This window comes from Oxyura jamaicensis, chromosome 2, assembly GCF_011077185.1.
Source record: "Oxyura jamaicensis isolate SHBP4307 breed ruddy duck chromosome 2, BPBGC_Ojam_1.0, whole genome shotgun sequence".
NCBI lineage: Eukaryota > Metazoa > Chordata > Aves > Anseriformes > Anatidae > Oxyura > Oxyura jamaicensis.
In genome coordinates this window covers 65,687,414-65,708,920 of record NC_048894.1, presented here as the reverse complement: position 1 = coordinate 65,708,920, position 21,507 = coordinate 65,687,414, and the positions used below count along the sequence as shown (strand labels likewise).

General features: G+C 37.5%; 1 protein-coding gene across 45 annotated transcripts in view; it reads left to right on the top strand.

Moving 5' to 3' along the window:
- Nucleotides 1–21,507, top strand: part of CLASP2 (cytoplasmic linker associated protein 2) — a 141,423-nt gene that overhangs the window by 9,569 nt on the left and 110,347 nt on the right. For 28 of the 45 annotated variants that reach the window (XM_035316143.1, XM_035316144.1, XM_035316161.1 and 25 more), the window contains 5 exons: nt 11,372–11,475; nt 13,407–13,526; nt 15,288–15,379; nt 15,589–15,664; nt 16,844–16,941. In XM_035316143.1, the coding sequence (XP_035172034.1) occupies nt 11,372–11,475; nt 13,407–13,526; nt 15,288–15,379; nt 15,589–15,664; nt 16,844–16,941 (490 nt within the window). The remainder of the gene's footprint in view (nt 1–11,371; nt 11,476–13,406; nt 13,527–15,287; nt 15,380–15,588; nt 15,665–16,843; nt 16,942–21,507) is intronic. The other 17 variants (XM_035316195.1, XM_035316179.1, XM_035316164.1 and 14 more) reach the window with 1 other exon arrangement.

Here is a 21,507-nt window from a genome sequence, read left to right as displayed (position 1 = left end):
TTTCTTGAGACCGTGAGTAAATAAATATTTACAGTTTTGTTCTCAGTAGCATTTATATTAAAAGAAGAAATGTACTGTCACTGGGTGACTGTTGAACTTGTATAGCATAAGTAGACACATGAAGCTGTGTATTGCAGAAATATTTATTTAGAAAAATTGAGAAATAGTGCCCTCAATTGAAATCTCCAAAATGAGGACCTATAGAGTGCATTATGCTAAATATGAAAGTCACATTTGTGCATGATCAACTTTTATATAAGCTTGACAGACACTAAAATGTTAGTCTCAGTAAAGGCTGAAAACAATCTTTATTTTAATTACTTTTTTTAAGAGGGATTTATAAGATGAGTTCTGTTCAGTTGGTAGCTGTCTGACAAGTCTCATAAGAAGATTTGGTTTATTTTCAGTTTTTTTTCAGTGAAGCAGTAATACAAAAACTTTATTGTAAATGTCTGACAGTGTGGATAATCCAGAGTTTATGAGAGTAATTAAAAGCACACTGGTGAACAAGAAAACTGCTTCCTTCAAAAAAATTTGAAGAACCACCAGTTTCCCAAATCATATTGTGTCAACTTTGTAGATTTGTCTTTTAACATAATCCAGTAAGTCAGACCGAAGACCTGAGTCTGACAGTCATCTGTTTGCAGATGTCTGAAAAAAATAGGGACAGGACAAAACTGCAGTGATAACTCCTTCAGTATGACCTGCCAGGTGTCGGTAGTCTTGCCAGCTTAGGGCCAGCTGAAGCATAGATGATTACCTTCAGTGTCTCGCCATCACCCTGTTTTCCTACAGCTTTATTGGGTTTGTCACTGAACCCACATAGACCTTTGATTTAAGTGCTGTGTAGTGATGCTTAACTATGTGTGGTGTGACAAAACTCTTGTTTCGGACTGGCTTTCTGATATCTTCTTGCTTGTTCACCTCTTTTATTAAAAAGGCAAGCCATCATTTCTTATCTTCTTTAATGCCAATCTTCATTTTACACATCTCTTTGAGGCCTCTCCTCTGCTGCCCATTTCCCCTCTCTCCTCTGTGGTCTAATTGTTTCTTGTACACATTTGTTTCTTGTTCCACATTTTTTTATTGTTCTTGTTGCCCCTTTCAGTGTCTTTCTATTGTAGTGCTTTTGAATTAAGGAAGCCAAAACAGCTCAGATGCAGCATATGTTATTTGTGGCATAATGATGTTTGTTTTTAGTATGTCATCTATTACTTTCATAATTACTGATGATCTATTTGTAAAACTGCTGCTTCCTTAAAATCGACTAAATATATTTATGAAACCGTCTGCTGAAACAACCTGTGTCTTGTGCAGTGATGGTGACTTAAGGTCTGTTGTCCAGGCTGGTGTCTCTTTATTTCCTAGCCCGTATATTGTTCTGCCTTTATCATTGTGGTGCATTCATACCTGTAAGACCTCTTCTTGAGAACTATTTGAAAATCCAGCTGCATTCAGCCAGCTGAGTTAGCTTCTGTACAGCTGTTCTTCAGAGAGCTCTTATAAGCTTGTGAGTTATCACTTCTCTTTATGAAAGCTGTATTACCTCTTCTTCTCTGCCAGAGCTGACTGTGTGTGTAGCAATTCTAACTATAGAGGGTTCTTTACAGATGCTAGAAGAACCTACTTTAGTTCAGGTTTTGGATGTAACCTCTTCATTGCATCTGGATAACAAAATTGCTTTGAGGTAGAAAAAATAATCTTTTTTTCCCTTGAAACTTTAAAAAAGTTTCCATAGTCATGCATTTGAGAATAATCAACTACTCTGTATAAACCATCATTCTCACAAACTGCATTCTCACTGAAGATTGGGATGGCAACATAAATACAGCAAAGCAAGATGTACATGTAAAGTACATTTCTCTACTCTGTTTTCTGCCTTTTTAAAAATAAAATTAATCTTAGCGTCTATGTGAAGTTTCACTTTTATAGGTATATTTTGTCACAACAGACCTGGAAATTTAAATGTATATTTGCTTTAGAAAAGAGTGTTACTTTTCGGTGACCCTGAAATGTTTGTATTCATGATTCTGAACTCAGGAAATGATGGAAGTATAACGGCATATTACCCACTATAACATAGCAAATACATTTTTTCCTACTGTTTAATTTCCTGTTCAGGTATCATGGGGATAGCTTTCTTTACATGCAGAAAAAAATAACTGATGTGACTGAATATTCACGCCCATAAACATTGCAGGCTTTTCACTGAGAATGTGAAGAACGTATTATCCTTTCCCTCTTTACTGTCAACATATCACAGAATAGTCTAGGTTGGAAGAGACCTCCAAGATCACTGAGTCCAACCTCTGACCTAACACTAACAAGTCCTCCACTAAACCATATCCCTAAGTTCTACATCTAAATGTCTTTTAAAGACCTCCAGGGATGGTGACTCAAGCACTTCCCCAGGCAGCCTATTCCAGTGACTAACAACCCGTTCAGTAAAGAAGTTCTTCCTAATATCCAACCTAAACTTACCCTGGTGCAATTTTAGCCCATTCCCCCTTGTCCTGTCACCAGGCACGTGGGAGAATAGACCAACCCCCACCTCGCAACAGCCTCCTTTTAGGTACCTTGTTCTCCAGACCCTTCACCAGCTTCATAGCCCTTCTCTGGACTCTGTCGAGCACCTCCATGTCCTTCTTGTAGCAACGGGCCCAAAACTGAACACAGTACTCGAGGTGTGGCCTCACCAGAGCTGAGTACAGGGGGACAATCACTTCCCTGGACCTGCTGGCCACGCTGTTTCTTATGCAAGCCAGGATGCTGTTGGCCTTCTTGGCCACCTGAGCACACTGCTGGCTCATATTCAGCCGACTGTCAACCAATACTCCCAGGTCCTTATATATGCCATTAATTCATGAATTAGTGTGCACCTTTAGTTTCCTCAGTTGGTCTTGAACCTGGTTTTGCCCTACAGTGGGCAGTTCTTCATTCTTCCTCTCCTTTCCTTTGCCTTCTGGGGCCTGGGCTATGTGGCTGGAACAACCACATTGCCTGCTCTCTGTTGCTAACATCAGTGTTCTAGGAACTTGGACACAAAAATTTGGATTTGTTTTTTTAGTAGTTCCAGTGAAGATGCTCTAAAGTACTTTACAAACAATAGGTGTCAGGCTATGTGTTAATTCATAAGAGTAGAGGGCTATATTCTGGAAAAATAGGGCAGATTAATTTCACGATTTAATACAGCTGATAGTTCTGTGATTAAAAAAAAAGATTACATAAGAGTACATAATTACCTTGTCACCATCTTTTTTCCCCAGGTGATGGCGTCCCTTATTAAAATACTGTATATAATAATTTTGTTCTCTAGAAGTGAACATTATTTTGCCCTCTTTCCTTGCATTGATTCCCAACCCACTGCTGTGAGAACAGTCACTGAAGCAATGTTACTTATTTGTCAATGTTTTTCCTATTCTGTATGATTCCTGAGCAAGGTTTAAGAAAGTTCTTTTCAGGCTCAGATTCAGTCGTTCTTGTGCCCAACACAAAACCTCTTATTTTGGCAGTATGACCTGAGCTGAGCTTCCCCATTCCCCAGAGCTGCTTTCACATCCCCATTCATTGGATGTTGGAGGGTATGCCCATGTATGTTTAGTTTGGCGACTGTATACGTACTTGTCCGTGAATTTTTCAAATATCAAACCTGATGATACTATCTACGTTTTAATATTCTGTGATGACAAATTTGAAGTTCACTAGTTTAAAACAAAAAGTAAAAGCACAAAACCCCACTTATTTTTAAACTGCCCTCTAGTTCTTTTCAGTACGTTAGGAATAGCATGTCTTTCTAAATTATCATCATCACCATCACTGGGGATTTCTACCATCAGAAATAAGCGTATGGCATAATTCAGAGCGCTTTATTTTTCTTATGTACAAGATGAATTTTAGCTGGTATCCTGCAAGAAAATTGCAGTGTTTAGTATCACAAACCATTTTCTGAATCTAGGTCATGTAGTGCTTTGGATAAAGATAAGAAAAAAAGTAATAATTCTGTAATTGAATGTGACTTTGATTCAACATCATTTTGTTTTGTTGAAAGAATGGGAAAAAGGAAATCTACAATAAAAGCATATAGAATCTGTTTCAATTTTAATATGGTATTGTATCATGATACATTTTTCTGCATATGTGAAACTATCCATTAGTCTATGATATGGTTATGTTGCCATTCACTTCCACAAACAACCTTACAAGAGTCCATAAAATGTTTTAGTAATTTACAAATCAAAAGAAAAATATTTGACAAGTAGAAACACAGATACCCATTTTGTGTTTGTGTACATATGTATAAGGCTGAATATATATATACACATACTTTAAACATACAGACAGACATGTATATTAGTTTATGTGTATATATGTAATAGAAGTTGGAAATTCTTCTCATAGTAAAAATAATTCAGTGGGCAAAAATAATTTTGGAGGATTGCTGTAGAGCTTTATACTACCAATTTGAAGTGTTTAACTTCATTCTCAAGTGGTTTCTAGAAGTGATGGAAGAACCTTCAAATTAGACTTTTCATAATAATTTGAATGCTTTTTCAATCTTATTGTCATAAATAGGTATGCAAGTATGTTGCCAGATTTATTTTAAAACATTGTAAGGACTTGGAAATGTGCATTATTTTGAGCTAATTTGGATGAAAAACATTTAGCAGAAGAATTTGACAATATTTGAGTAAGATTGCATCAATGCAGACTTAGACAATAATTTTTGCTTTTTATCCCAATTATTGAATTACTTTTTTGATGGAAAAGGCTTAAATATGCAGTTTAATCACAATGTGACTCTACAGTAGATGGCTTTAATGATGTATGGAAAAATGTTTTCCCCCTTGGCACAAAAACCAAAAACTCTTTTAGCATGAGCTATCATGGACATATATTGTGTTAAAAAAAACACCTATCATTCTGGTTTTATGGAGTGGGTTTTTAGTTTTATTAATTTCATTGCAGAGTTGAGGCTTATGTCATGGTGTACATTTGGATAAACATCAACCTAAACATAAAACCTGGAGTAATTTAGGTTGGAAGGGACCATTGAGTTCATCTGGACTATGTCTCTGCTTAAAGTATGGCCAACCTCAAAGGTTAGACAAAACTTTGAAATAAAATCAAGTTGAATTTCTCACAAAATGCAAAGTAGGCTTTTATATATGTAAGAGAAGTCTTCCTCAGAGATACTTTGTTGCATCTGTAGGCATGTCAGTTGTTTAGTTTGAATTTCGCTTTTTGTTTTACTTTTTATTGACTTCAGGAAACACTGTGTTGGATGTGTGCTGTAGGATTATCTTAAACAACAAAACGTTGAATATTTCATTTGTTTGTTTATTTGCATGGTTGCTTTTGTTTGTTTGCTTTGTTTTTAGAAAAGGCTGCAAAAGGAGACTCAGTTATTTGTATTTTTTCCACAGAATAGATGTTTTGAATTGTGTTTATATTTCTGAATTTCACAAAAAGATGAACTTCCTGCAACATCTCAGAAAATTCTTAAATTTCATTTGGTTCCCCTTATGATAATGATCATAGGTAATGGTCAGAGCTGTTCTAAGCTGTGACTTTTCTTGTCTTGGGGACAGATTCTCTGAAGCTGTAAAAAAAGCAACAACAACACAACCCCTATGATGTTTAAAGCTCTTTACATCCTGTTGAGCTGTCTGGGATACATTCCTGTAGCATTTATTTATTTATTGCATAACAATTATTATTATCAGAATGACTTTTACCTGAAGCGATTCATGCTCAACTTACAGGTTGTGAATTAGAGTACTGTCTGCTTGCTGTCTATGGACACCTCATTATATGACTCCTAAAAATGTAGTCTCATTAAATATATGAATAGATGAATCATAGCTTTCCTTGGTTTCTGTTTTGTTCTAATACTAGTTCTTTTAAAACCAGCTTAGGGCTAAAAAATTTCAGAAGATGACAATTTTCCAATTTTCTTGATGGTCCAATGTACCTCTTTAAACTGTCTGGACTTGAAACCTCTCTCCTCATGTTTCCTGGGGATGAGACCCTGATGGATTAGTTGTTATGTTATAAAAGAAATGTGTGTTTGTATGTTTTCTTTCCACTTTTGGAGTTGAACAGTGTATCTCATTAATCCCATAAATGCTTGACTTGGCTCCAGGAGAGACCCAGAGAGGCACATTCATGTCTGACATGGCTCTTGTTTGAACTTGCTTACTCTGGACCGGACTTTAACTTGAGGAGTGTCGGAAGGGGAGCAGTGAGGCCCCTGTGGCCCTCTTACCTCTGAAAGCCTGATAGTAATTCTTTGGTTGGAAGTAGCCTTTGCTGACTCTGATCTGTCAGAGCAGCCATATTGCAGGCCCTGTAGGAGCCTCTGTGGGATTTTTTCTTCCTGCACATCTTACCCAGAACAGCAGAGGCTTCCCCCATTGCTGACAGCTTTCTAATATTGGCAGCCAATTAGTGCTGCTGCCTGAACTGGCAGTGTTTCTGAGAAAACTAGAAGATACTGCTGCCCAAGTTTAATCTCTGTTTCTGTCCCCAAGGTCTTTTATTTTAATGCCTTAGATAAGTTAGACTTTTTAGAAACAGATTTTTTTGCCAGCACTGATGTTGTTTCCTTGGTAAAGATACTTATTTGTTTAATGTCTGTTTTATCCTTTTTTTTTCCCCTTGTAAGCCTTTGTGGTTGCAACTCCAGTAGAGCTGATAGGGACTCTGAAGGTCGTGCACAGGAAGGGGTAGGCAGGAGAGGGTACACATAAGAAGGACACTTACAAAGAGCAGTGGTCAAGAGAGAGGGAATAAGGGGGAGTTGTGAGCAATGATATACACTGAAAAACTCCTTATTTGTGTTGTAAAAGAAGGAACACTTGTTAAAGTTTAACAAAATAAAATTGTTTGTGCTACCTGTGGTGTTCTTTGCTTCAGGGGGTCATACAGTAAAGCTGCTCAGAATTTTTTAAAATAAATGGGGTGCCACACAGGCACTGACTGTGATTTTATCATCTTCTGTCCCTGTAGAGGAAATAAATATTTAATCTCTCAAGGCTGTACTCTGAGTCTCCAGGTTGTTCTTGGCTCTAAATTTTGCATTATTGTCAAACTAGTAGTGCTAAAATTATGTGAATTTGTATAAATGAAGATTCATTTATGTTTACCAAGCCAAGAAAAGGAAGACAAACAACAGAGAAGAAACTAATTGGATAACAAGCTCTGTTAGGGATGTAATACAAACCTAACTATTTATGCAGTTAGAAAAGAAAAGGAATAAATAGCAGGTCAGATGCAGATAGCAGGTCAGTTGGAGGTAGACCAGGTACAATTAATGTGTGTGATAGAGCATGTTTACTAACACCTTTAAGATTTCTTCAGTGAAGAAAATTATAATATCTTTGTATAACTACGCCGACATATTAACAGGAAAACCCATGGAATGGCTGGTAGTGATAGGAGACTGACAATATGCTAAAATGTGGTGCGAGGGCAGATAGAATAGGGTACAGGTCTTCGTGGCTCTGCAAAGAATAATTCTGCATTATCAGCAGAAATTAATAAAAGAAATAAAGTTGTAAAATGTTACTGTTTTTTCCAAATCCATTTGAAATAAATTAAAGAAACCAGGCAATGGAAGAAGTAAGCTCAGTGAGATTAATATAAATCAGTAGGGATATCTGAATCAATACTGTATGTGACAGATAATATACTTCACTGGATAAGTTGGGATACTACCGCCTTGAATAGTGCCTTTATAGATTATGCTAATTCTCCATCCTCACATTTGTGTAACTCCAACGTCTATTTGAGACTGTTTAGCTTACAGACTGATGGCAGAAACAACCAAATGCAGCATTTGCACTGCAGCATAAAGAAGGACATCAGTTTGATAATGCTGGTGAGAAAGCATATAAAACATAAAGGAGAAGTACCAGACATGATGGTCGATCAGTTGTATTTGGAATAAAGCTGGGGGATAAAAGTGATACAAAAGTTCTTAGTGATATGTTTTCAGGTCACCTGTTCTTTGGGAAGTAATAGCGCTCTAATCTTCTAGAGAAGGAACTCCAATTCTGGTGCAGGGTGCCCTTGCACTACAACTTTGGCTTAAGCTTTTCCTGGTAAGGATAGAAACCTGCCTAAAGGTGGCCAAGTTGAAAATCTTTTAATGAACTCTTAGTGTGCAAATGCCCAGTATATACTTCCTAAGGTGCCAAAAAATCTCGTAGCTTGTTCCTGTGGACTCAGTTCCAACATATCTCTTAGCTCCTGCCTTTGATGGAGACGTGGGAGTCTTGTTGATAGCATGCCCCAGTATGTCCTCAGGTCTGCTTGTAAACAGACAAATACTGGTACAAGGGCTGGGCTGAGCTGGGAGAGGGAAACAGTGGCTGAGGTGGTGAGTAGGCAAAGCTGCTGCTTTCTAGTAGTAGTGTTGGCTTGTCCTGATGTAGAGTGTGTTGTACTGTAGTTGCTGAAGCTAAGCTGTAATGGTTGCTTTGGGCTTAGGACTTCTTCTAAGGGCTTCTTCTTCTAAGAACTCAAAATTTCTTGTGGTATGTGGTTTTGGGTTGGACAGGACTAGAGTGGAGCAAGAGGCCAGGAGGCACTGAATGCAAGCTAGGCAAGGATGCTTAGAGTAGGGGAAAAGAGAGGGGCATCAGCAAAGCAGGATGATAAAAAGGACCCAAGCATCTTTAAAAAAGTCCAGGAATTTTTGGGTAGGGAGATGTGTTTCCCACTTCCCTGTAGAAAGGCTAGCTAACACTGGCTATTTTTCATCACCAATGCAGAAAAAGCAATAATCAAAGTAGCTCTTGCTATAAACATTTATGACATTTGGAAAACAAGTGATGAAGACATTAGGAGTTCAAGTTGAAATATGTTTGGTGGCAATCCCCTTCTAGCTGAGCACTTTGAAATTTTATTAGTAGGCAACCAACTTAAAATCATTTCCTACTGGAGCTTACTCTGACAGAAAAGATGAACTACCAAACTGGTAGTGGTTGCCAGCACTCAACAGCTGTATTTTTTTGTCTTATGCAACCAGAATACATCATGTCATATATGTGGTCTTAAAGCAACTTGCAATTTAGGGGGAAAACAAGTCAAGACTGCAGACAGGCAGGCCCTCGAGCAGCTGCAGCAACAGGTAGTCCCTGTGTCAGAGCTCCCAGAGTGACAAAGGCTGGCGTGTTTAGTAATCCACAGCTGTGTCATAGCTTCGTGCAACACAGTGACCTCATCTCTGTTCAGCATCTTCTAGTAGCTGTTCTCTGTGCTTGCCTATAGCAAAGCCCTGGTATCTACAGCTCCATGAACTGACTCAGCCTGTTAATGAGTCACAAAAGAGTGGTGTTCAGCAGGACAGGCACTCACTGTGCTGCCCTCCCTTGGAACAGCTTCTCAAGGTTTATTTTTGTTTTGTGACTGGAAGTTTAGGAGGGGTCAGCTGTGTACTCCCAAAATTGACTTCTGAGGTTCTGGATGTTTCTTCTGTGTTCACAAAATAGGGGGACACACACCCTTTCTTTCCACAGTGTACCATGAAGACATCTATAATAATTTATTTAGAGCAGAAATGGAAGAAAAAAAAAGATTAAAACTGCAAAAGCTTGATAGTGATAGCTAAAGATGTCAGTGGAATATCCAGAGCCAGTTGAATTAAGTGTTTAGATTGTAACAATTAGAAAGTGTTCAGATATAGTAGGAGGAAAAATTCAGAGTTCAGCCATGTATTTGTCCAGCAGTAATCACGCTACAGAAACAGCTGGGGGATTTATGTAGAAGCAGAGGACTGAGGAGACCTCCTGATTTACTTATTCTTTTCCCTTTCTTTTGCTGGCACCACTACTGCTTAGTTATCATTATCATTATAATAATCAAGTTCTATTACAATTCTTTCAGATTTCCCTTTCAAAATGCAGGGTGATAGAGTTATTTCTTCTGTGAGCTGAACAGCAGTCAGCAGCTGAGAGAGGGACCAAACAAAAAATAACTGTCAACTCTCAGGTGTTCAGAAATGTAACAACAAAAGTAGCAAAACGTGATTTTAGCTGTAACTGTTTTAGCTGGTGGTGGAATATGTTAGGAATATTAGGCTAGTTTTAAAAGTATGAAGTAAATGGCATGGTGATTACAAACTTGGCCCCTGCTTGACTAGAATACTAATTTGGAGAATCACAGAATCACAGAATTTCTAGGTTGGAAGAGACCTCAAGATCATCGAGTCCAACCTCTACGAAGAACTACGAGAACTACGGCTGGGTGTTGTGATCTGCGTTGAGTAAGAGTTCCAGCTAGAATTACCTTTCTGATACTTTCAGCTTGTAGAAATCTGTGAATCAGATCAGAAACAAAAGCTCATACAGAAGGCTGAGCTATTAAGAGGTAAATGTTACTGTTAGCCTGTGACACTGATTTTTCCAAGTGGTGTTTCAGGTACTGACAGTGACTGTAAAAGCACTGTCTCATGGGAGCTGAGTGGGAGATGACATCTCCACTAGTTTCCTGTTACTTTTAATCCCTGTCAAAAAGCACTGTGCTCAGTGTCATTGCTGCTTGTTTTCAAGAAGTTGTACTGAAAGCACTGTGGGGAAGAATCTCAAAGTGTGCATGTAGGCACCATACAGAGAACTGGGAACCAGTATAGCAAGATGTCTTGCACAATGCTGATCTCAGCATTCATTCAGATAGCTTACCTAAAGACCATATAGCGTTAATTTGTTTATCAGCTGCAATTAAAAACTCTTCTCTGTGGATAAGCAAATCAAAGATTTGGCAAGTCCTTTCCTTTTTAGTGAGTTCTAATCTCTAGGATGTGAAGTCGTCAACTCTTGAATAATTTTAGTTAAATAGTATTTGAAGACACTTGTTTTGAAATAGTAACTTTTACTGAAGGAAGGACGAGTTTCCACAAGATACACTGTGTGGGCAGGAAGATTTAAAACATTTTAAATTTTTGTAATTAAATAGCAAAATCCCAATGATTTGAAAGTAGTTCTTTGTACTATTCTATTCTTTACCTCTCCCCACCACTCCCCAGGTCTTAGCATTATTTTTCAGAAAAGCCAGACATTCAGAAGCTGCTGGCATAGTTTTTGAAGATTAAATGGAAATCATTTATACAGTTTTAAAGACTGAAAGCTTTATTTTTTTTTAGCCTGTTGGAAAATGCCTTGTTCTTTAATTTCAGTTCAATGCATTTGTTGTTCATTTTGTAACATATTTGGAAATACATTTCAGAGTTGAAAATGTTTTGACCATCTTACAGTCAGCTTTTATTTTTTAATAAGGTATATTTTAAACGTGTTTAAAGAACTGTCCTTCAGTATTACAAAATCTTTACTGGGTAAGGGTTTCATTTTTTTTTTTTTTCCCTCTCCTGTAGTTCTCCTGCCTTTGATAGATCGCTTGGGAGATGCCAAAGACCAAGTTCGAGAGCAAGCACAGAATCTCATACTGAAATTGATGGATGAGGCAGCTACACCCATGGTATGCTTTCATTTTATAGAGATTCAGATATAGGCCTCCATTGAGCTTTCTACTTATGCATGAGCTTGACTTTGAATATGTCACAATGTTATGGTGACTGTTAATGGTGTAAATGTTAAAGGTATTCTTAATGGATCAACACTGATGCATTGTTCAGCTGAAGATAAAAACCTGGCACAGCACAATTCTGCAGGTTTTGCATATCATAACTAAATTTTGAGTAGATGTTTTCATGTCATGTGGCAGGACTTTGTTAATTAAAAGATGCTTGAAACAACCTACTGGATCTGTGTTTACATAATGGGAGTAAGTAAGTTTATTTTGCTCAGAATTTATTTTAAAATTTACTTTGTGCCTGACACTTAGTAGTCCAACAGTTGAGATGGTGCATTTTAACATAGAAAATCAGGCTTTCTAAATGTATGAAAAACACATGTGTGATCCTTTGACAAACTGAGATGGGGATAAATTGCCCTCTGCCTTGTTTCTTATGTTGAAGTTCAAATTAAGCAAACCTTTTCACAGTCTTAGCACTGGGTGGCTTCCAAGTGCTAAATATAGATATATCTACTTACAAGATTGTTTAACAGGACTTCATTGTTTGAGGACTGATATGATGTGGAACTCTGGGGAGCCTGGTTGTCAGTAGGAAGTGTTCTTTGAGTTCTTAATTTCTTAAAAAATCTATTTCTGAGTTTAAATGCAGAAGTTAATAGAGAGTGTCTGCTTTTGTTGTTGGTGGTGGTTTTTTTTTGGGGGGGGGACACCAAAAAGAATTTAATTTCTTGCTAGTTCCTGGCTTTGTTTATTCATATATACAAATTTGAATGTTTGAGCACAAGGAATATGATTTTGCAAACTTCATTTGCAGTTAGAAAATTGTTTGTGGTTGCTTTGTTCGCCTAATAATAAATACAGGTTGCATGTTAAACAACTATAGAAACTTACAGATCTGAGTGGGATTTAGGCATCAGAGCACCATCCGTAAAGCCTAACCTTTATCTGTTGATGAGTTGCAATTTTGATCGTATTCATTGACAAGAGACATGGCATTTATTTCATGCCTAAGTGCAAGTCACTCACAAGTGACAAGTTCATGTACCAAGATGCTCTGAAGTACCTTGCTTATAGACCTGAAAGTACACCTACCTCTGTTACTGTAAGTAACAGCTTTAGGATAAATGCATAGCATCTTGGAGACTCCTTTCTTAAAACAATCACTGATAAAGAGTGGTGATTCTGTGGGATTGTCTGATAGGTCCTCCTTGTGAATGAGCTCTGGATTACTGGTCCATTTTTCAGTTTCTGAATAGAGCCTTTGTTGTGAGGCTGTATTTCACCCTCAAGAAGAAGAGGCTGAGGGGAGGCCTCATGGCAGCCTGCAGTTCCTTCACAAGGGGAGCGGAGGGGCAGGCGCTGAGCTCTGCTCTCTGGGGACAGTGACAGGACTCGAGGGAAAGGCATGGAGCTGGGACAGTGGAGGGTCAGGCTGGGTCTTAGGAAAAGGTTTTTCACCCAGAGGGTGGTTGGGCACTGGGACAGGCTCCCCAGAGCAGTGGTCACAGCACTGAGCCTGTTGGAGTTCAAGAAGTGTTTGGATAGCACTCTCAGACATAGGGTTTGATAGGGTCCTGCGTGGAGTCAGGAGCTTGAGTCTGTGATCCTTAAGGAGGGTCCCTTTCAACTCAGAATATTCTGTGATTCAGTGATCCTATGATGGAAGAAAGCTTCCATTGCCTGTGAAGCTTTCCTGCAGTGTTGGAAAGAATACAAGATTCATGGGGTCTAAGGAATAGCATGCATAAATAACAGAAGGCATTGCTTTTCTGGTAACTCCCCTAGGGTGGGGGAAACCCAGCTTCAGGTGTCTGTCTCAAGACAGCTTATGTATCATGAAAAAATTGGATAAAAAGCCTCTGTCATCCTCACAGCAGGGACCAAAACAGAGAAGTCTTTCCTGTGCCTCCAACACTGAAATACAGAGTTTTAGGCTTCCTTTGCTGCATCCCTTTGGAAGAGCTGGGTGGAATCTTTTTTTGGGGATAAGAATTGTAAGTTTCTTCCTGATCATCTCCTCTGGTCTGTTCTAGTGTGTTTTTGAATAGTACTTAATTTGTCCTGTTGTCAGTTCCTTTTTCTTGTTTTAAATGTGTTTGGGTTTTTCTTGTTGTGTTGTTCAGTTTTTTTTTTTTTTTTTTTTTTTTTTTTTTTTTAAGAGCTAGACATAGCTGTTCATGGGCAGGAACCCTTCAAAATATGAATAGAGTTGGTATAAGTGCATGAATAGGATAAAAGAAGGTTGGCACCAACTGTTGCTAGCGAGACATGAGAGCTGAAATTTCTGAGAAGTCATTTGAATTTCTCTGTTTAGATTAATTCAGTTCTTAAAGTTAAAGGCTTAATTCAGTGAAAGACTAAATGTCTTTTCAGCCTGCTTTGTTTATTTCCATACTCTTCAGTTGCCTCTCTGGCTGTGTTTTTGTACACCTCCCATGGAGATTTCCTTTTTTCCCATTTGTCCTGGACAGTGGCTTAAGTGGAGGGATGTTTTCTTCCGTAAGATCCTGTTCTTTATGGTTAAGCTGTGTAATTTCAGCAAGCTATATTCTACTTATCTGAGGCTTGTTTTCTCTGAATGTAACGTAGTATAAGACGAACAAGAAACCACAGATGGGTCAAAGTGATCAAGTAGGCTCTAGCTGGAAAATCTTACATCTACTGTGAAGTGTGGTCCCTCTTTAATAAAGAGGATGCAGTGTTCCCTGCTCCTAATGCTGCCTGCTTTGTTGGTCAGTAGCTGTTTGTGTGCATTTGTTTTTCTTTCGGCAAGCCATCGTTTGCAATCGTTTGTGTCTGAAAGATTTTATGTAGTCACTATACATCGCAATTGCAGCACTCCTGGGGTAGGAAGGAGGGTGGTGCCTGTGCTGCTGCGAACTGTGCCATTGCCAGTGTGCAGCCATTGCTAAGCAACGCGCCCCTTGGATGCTCTGCTCGAGAGCTGACGGAGGCTGTAATGGCAGCGGTGCAGCTGGGGGAGTTGCAGTTTGAGTCTGTGCATCTGCTCTGAAACACCACTGAGAATCCCAAGTCTCGTAAGTTTCACGTTTATGCTCTTCACACTCAATTCAGCTAGAGAACGACATGGAAATGGAAAGGTAAAAGGATAAACTGTGCAGTGAAAGGGTAAAGGAAGGCAATGGAAAACAAAGGTGCAAGAAGGTAAACGAGGGTTTAGCAAGCCAGAGAATCACACTACAGGAAGCAATACCAGCACAAAAGGAGAAATGAAATCATAGTGGAAATGGAAGTGAAGAAACTAGAATGAATTGGCAAGAAATAACTGAAAAATTAAGAAGTAAATTAAAAATAGGAGAGAATTAGACAGCCGGAGTATGGATAAGCATGAGCTAAAATGGATGAGAGGAAATTTTGGCAGGGAAACAATATGACGCCAAAAGAATATAACAACTTCGGCTTGAGTCGGTAGTTTGAAAATGTTAACATTTGTTTTGTGTTTATTAACTGTACCAATTCTGCGTTTTTAAAGCCATTTCTTGTGCAATAAAAATACGTAGCTAGATTTGTGATGAACACTTTTAGAAATTGTTTTGGCATAAGAATAATCTGTACCGTGTTTCATGCTATACATGTTATAACTTAATTTTATCTGCAAAGTGCCTTTACTTTTCCAGTGGACCTGTCTTATGTTTTTTTTTTTTGTAACTGTTATTAATGTAATTATAGAAAATGGGTAGAATTACATCATATGGTGCTCCTAGTAATGAAAGACAATTATTTCTGTTTTATAGTACATTTGGGAACGCCTTGCTGTTGGTTTTAAACACAAGAATTACCGATCCCGAGAAGGAGTGTGCTTGTGTCTTATTGCAACCTTAAACATGTAAGCTTTCTGTTTCTAAAACTTTACCTGCAAGCTTTCATAAAGAAAGACTAAAGGTGTAATATTTGTGTCAGATTTAAAAATAGACAAAGGACTATTAAGAGAGAGATGAAGCTTGATTAATATGTTTGTATTTTATCAATTATAAGCTAAAAGTTCATTTTCTGATTTTCTGCCAGAAAAATAATTTTTCATTTTTTTTTTTTCAGTTATGGTGCACAATCATTAAGCCTCAGCAAGTTAGTACCGCATCTGTGTGCAGCGTTTAGTGACTCGAATAGCCAGGTAAGCATTCTGTTACTTCCTGGTGCTTCAGCAACTACAGTTTGAGAGAATTGAATGCAAAATAAATGTAAGCATTTAAGAAAAGCTGTTATGCTTGCTTGTATATAACAGATCATTTTTTTTCTATAGGACTGTAGTTAAAAAATTGCTTAAATAAGCAAAAACATCTGAAGTGAAAATCAAGATATAGTCGTAATGGTGACATATGTTGAGCTTCAGAAAACTTTTGAATGGAAATAATCTCTTGATTTTTTTAAAGTTGTGCCTGAGAAAGAATACGTAAAGGAAGAAGGCAGAACTGGTAGGAGATGAGCAAATCAACAGAAGAGGTCTTTATGCTTATTTTCTCAATGCAGCCAAGTCTTTGTCTCCTCTATGTACCATAGCATTGCTCTATTCTGGAGAAAATTGCTTAAGAATTTGTCTTGTTTGTTAATCATTAGTGAAGATGTAGTTCATATCTTGATAGAGTGGTTGTGGTTTTACTGCAGACTGTTACAAAGAACAATATCAAAATAATTCCAGAAATTCTTTATAGAGAATAATGGCATTTACTAACATGCATTTTTGGCAGTTTTTGTTGTGATGACTATGCTTTATATTTTTGTAAAAGGCAAGCTGTCTCTTTGCTTTAACTGTTCTTAACCCTTAACCTATCTCATCTTACTCCTATTCTTGTACTTATGTGATACCACATAATTGCTTATGGTAATTGCTTATGAAGGAAGTATAGGAAATGCTGGTCACTTTGGCCCACTCTTGTGGGCAGTCAGACACCTAGTTTTCCAGAATGGCCTCACTGCTTGTAGAAAGAGATGAAGGCAAGATGAAGTGTCAAGACTGAGTGCAGGGACTAACTTTTGGAAGTGTTGCCTAGTGTGATAGGGTCCTAAATAAAGCACATTTTTGATAAATATTATTCTTATTTCACGTCATTCCCAGAAATTCCCTCTAGAGCTGTTTTTTCTAGGATTTTTCATTTACCATCTGGAGATACTCTAACTTGGAACAAATACCATCGTGAAATAGCAGTTGTATTTCCTGTCCATTCTCACTGTTTCAACCGTTCTATGAGATGAGTTGGTGTGCAGGCCGACTGGAAGATTAGTGAGCTGTCAGCAAAATGCTGTTTAGGTTTCTGTAATCCAGAAATGAATCATTTAATTTTGGCATTTGCAGGTGAGAGATGCTGCCATACAAGCCATTGTAGAGATTTATAGACATGTGGGAGAGAAAGTACAAATAGATCTAACTAAGAGAGGAATTCCCCCTGGAAGGTGAGTTAGTTGTTTTCGTTTTATTATCCTGAGCCATTCTGTTACTGTTTTTTATCAGAACTTAAAACTTACTAAAAACTTAGTGATGTTACTAATGTTTCTGACTTTCTTTTGATACTCTTTCCTGCTTGGAAGAGGCATACGTTTATAGCTCAATGCAGTCTAATATTCACCAGTTAAAATACCCTGGTTTTAAGAGAAGCTGAGAGTTGGTGAATAGTAGAAAAGTGTTTCAAAATTATGCGAATATATACTGTATGTTGTGGGGAGTTACAGTGAACACTGGGAAAATAATTGGAAAATACTTCAGTGTACGCATCTTGTTCCTTATTCTAGAGTTGGTGTTTAGCCTCAATGTATAGAGTCACAACTGAATAACTAAAATCAATTTTCATGCTTTGTGCTTGCGTGAGAGAGAAGTGTGCCTACATACGTCAAAGTGAGATGAAAGTATGGCAAATATGCAACAAGCTATTACTGTCTTGAAGATAGTTATAATAAAGAAATATCCTCTTCTGCTTCTTGCTAATTACATCAGAACAACCCTTTCCACAACAGAGGTTTGCTTATGGACCACAGTTAGATAAGAGAGAGCTGCTTTTCAGCGTACCTACTTTCCAATTCTGAAACTAAAATTTCTGGGATTTGCTGAGAAAGAAGTATTCAAAAGGAGTATAAGCTAGTCTCATAAGCATGCTGTCACAGGACACTGGATATTTCTTGCAAAAGGTGAAATAAAAATTTGAAAATGCTTATTTCATCAGTAGTTTTTCTTTCTGAAGAGCAATTTTTTAAAGGCTGGTCCATGTTGTTTGTAGCTTAGTTTATGTGAAATAAAAGTAGCCATTGTCTTCTTGCTGCTGTTGTAGGATTTGTTTCTTCAAGAAAACTAGGTAGAGCTTGAAATTGTACTTGGGATTTGTTTCTTCAAGAAAACTAGGTAGAGCTTGAAATTGTACTTGGTGGGAAGGACTGTTTATACAATAAAATCTTTAAAATTCTGTGTTAAAATTATTTACACTTCTTAAAAAATGTTAGCCTATTACAAACTCACATAAAATTTTACTCTTAAGTCTTCAGCATGTTTCTTGATTTTGAGAAAGCTGAATGTGTCTATTACATGGGGCTAGACAATATCAGAATGGATTCTGTGACTTGTGAGACCCCTCTAAAAATTATTAGCCTTAGATTTTAATGATAATTTATAGGGTACTGAAATACTGTAATAGGAGAATGGTGTTAAATTTACTATTTACATGCCAGGCAGAGTTCAGCCTCTTTGATCAAATGATTTCCCTGCCTCTAGGAATGAGAAGTCATACATACTCATTCCCTTCTATTTAATGATTGTCACAGTTCTGTAGTGTGAAATGACTATGTTGTTACCACAGAAGTTTAAGCTTGATTAGTACAATTTCAAAAATTCAATTCTACAGCAGATAATTACATCAGAGAAAGTCATAATATATCAGAGCAGAAGAATGCAGATAACACAAGCTTTTGTCTGTCCTAAGAGTGTTGGGTCTGATCATACATTTAGGTTCACCACTCATCCTGTTCACATTTCCATGCGATGCAAAGTAAGTAAATCTTGGGATCAAATAGGATTAAACGGCATAGGAGATTTGTCTCCTCAGGGTAATCAACAGCTTCTAATTTACTTGCAGTAGTGGTCAACTTTTTATTCCTACTGCCTGAATCATTTTAGTACAAAATTCCCCGTGCTCTGAAAGCAAGCACAGTTCTACCATTTTCATTTACATAAACAAGCAAGGCTGTACTTGGTGCATGTCAAACTGATTCTTGTCACTGAATCTCAGCAGTTTCACACCTGACATCAAGGCCAGTGTAAAATAATACGTGAGCTGAGAGGCTCAGTGCTGTGTCCTTTAAAGTATTCTTCAGGCTGGGAGGAAGGGGGAAGATATACTTGAGTTGTTGCACAAAGCTACAAGTCTCCATGCCTAGCACTGTCAGAAAGCAGAAGTCCTTTAGTCTCTTCCTTCTTCTTAATGCAGTAACAAGGTACTTGACAAAGCTCAGGAAAGACGGATTAGCTCTGTCTCAGACAGTTGCTCCTTTACAGGCAGACCCAATTTAAGAGGTTTCTTCCCCATTGTCTGTCAGAAGTTCTCCCTTCACTTAAATGCATTAAACTTTTTGTGTGGGTATGCAGGAGCTATGGTATGTGAAGTAACTTGGTTTAGGGTATCATCTTACTGTTGTTCTGAGGGGAATTTTCATATGTTCATATTTGTGTGTCTGGGTAGGTTTTAAGGATTTTAAGTATTACAGATAATCTGTAGTTCAGACACAGCTGCTTTCAGTTGTTCAGGTCAGCCTTAAAGAACCACACTGCAGCTCTTTCACTGTGACAGTGCATTAAAATGGTGTGTAAATGTAAATATTAGCACCATTACTTCAGTATTTGGTACACGTGATTTAATAGAATGTAGGCTTGTGCAGTTTACGTAACAACTGACAAATCTGTGTGTTGCTGCTTGAGTGCATTCTGCCCTAAAGCTCTGAAAATGAGAGCTCATGTTTGCTGAAAGGAAGGAAAGTCATCAAGCGTTGTTTACAGAAATCAGTCAACTTCCTTAAATATGCACACAGTGTAAGCATGTTGTGTCTATATAAAGCCAAATGTAGTTAGTAGTTTAATAATACTAGGTTAAAAAGGCTTTATAATTTGCACCTGGTAGGTGTGCCTTTCTGGAAAATATTGGATTTTCTAGAGAAGGATAATTGGACCTGTATAGGGATCTAGATGGTCAATAAAAGAAGATGGAGTTGCACTTTTGTATTTCAACTCTACTTGCTACTATTTCTATTTTTCTTCAGTGCGTTCTTATTCTCTCATAGAAATTAATTTGTGAATTTCTGTTTGTGACTGAAACCAGTGAGTTCTTCTTTCCATGTATTGTTTTTCAACTTGTAAATCTCAGAACAATATTGTAATTTTGGCCCGAAGCACATTGGTCAAAAAATCAGTATCATATCAGTGGCTGGAAATTTGGGTGTTGTGTTTCACCTTTAGTTAAAGTTGCTGCCAAAGAGGATTGACAGTCTTTGGTATGGAGCCTGTAAATATTAGTGTTAATATATTTGTGAATACTGAAAGTGCATATTGTATTTCTTGTTCTAAGAGCCAAGAATATTGAACAGTTTTTGTTCTGTTTGAGCCAAATGGAATTTCTTACAGTATGGAACATGTGTAGCTGATCTTCCTTGAACAGAAATAGTACATGTGGATCTGGAAGAGAGCAGCAGTTGCTAGGTCTGAGTGTTAAAAGCCTTTTAAGAGTTTTCAGGAAGTCATCTGACAGCTTTTCCCACCATTACTTGAGAAACATAAATGTATAAAAACAAGTTTATTTGTTTAGAGAGCTCTTGTGTCTAAGGCCACAACTCGATATTTTGATATGTTATGTACTTTACAGGATGCATTTATGAATGCTATATTTTGTGTGGTATGCACCTTCTACTTGTCTGTCTAGTTCATAGTGTAGATAGGGTCCATCTGTATGTCCGGATGTAGACATGCGTCTGCGAGATCTTTTTTTTTTTTTTCAAAGGAGGCAGTAAAGGGAAATGTATGCCCGTTCATACTGTGTCTACACTATAGAGAATGTGTCTATCTAAAGTCAGTCAGAATTTAAAATGCTCATTAAAGTATTTTTTGATAACTAAGTTCAAAAGAGCAGGACATACTTTTTCTTTTAAATCCTCCAAATTGGGGGGGAGGGTGTGTGTGTGTATACACGTACACAGCATGCCATTAATGTAACAGGATATAGAAAAAACAGGAGAAATTTTAATGGAAATCTCTTAATCTCTATAGTGTTGATGTTCAGTTTCTCTCAAGATAACAGTTTCAGCATTTCACACATAGTGTTAATCCTTACTAACTGGGCAGACTGGTAATGCAGTATGGAATCCAGTAGTGTTGAGGGGAACTTGCAGTCCCTGGTAAACGGTAAAAATACTTAATTTTGCACATATGTAGCAATTGCATTGATTTCCTTTTAAGAAAGTAAGATGGCATAATACATTACTGTGTATTGGCTGATCCGAGTGTTAAACTTTTCACTTCATACATTTGGAAGCATGTTGCACGTTAATGGGTTTCGATATGTGATTAGTGAATACTGGTACCCAGAAAACATTTAATGCAATAGCTGTAGTTTTACTTTTTGAAGTCTAAATGCAAAAAATACATTACAGTATAAATTGCATTTGCTTTACAAATCGACCTTTTAATGAAAAGACTAAGGTTTAATATTAAGGCAGTGTAGTCTGACATTTATGAATTGCTGCTATTTCAGATGATTTGCTGTGGCTGCAATGGTTGTAAATGCAACTGTGGCACAAAAGGGAGAGGTTCCAAAGAGAAGTTTGGCATGTACATTAGGAGAAGATTATGCAAGCTACTACATAATTATAGACAGTTTTGAGATAAGCTGAAATGGTAGAGTAACTGCTGGTTTGTGTTACGGATTATTCAATTACACAATTAAATTTTGTTTGTTTGTTTGTTTGTTTAGACCTTTGAAATAAGGTAGG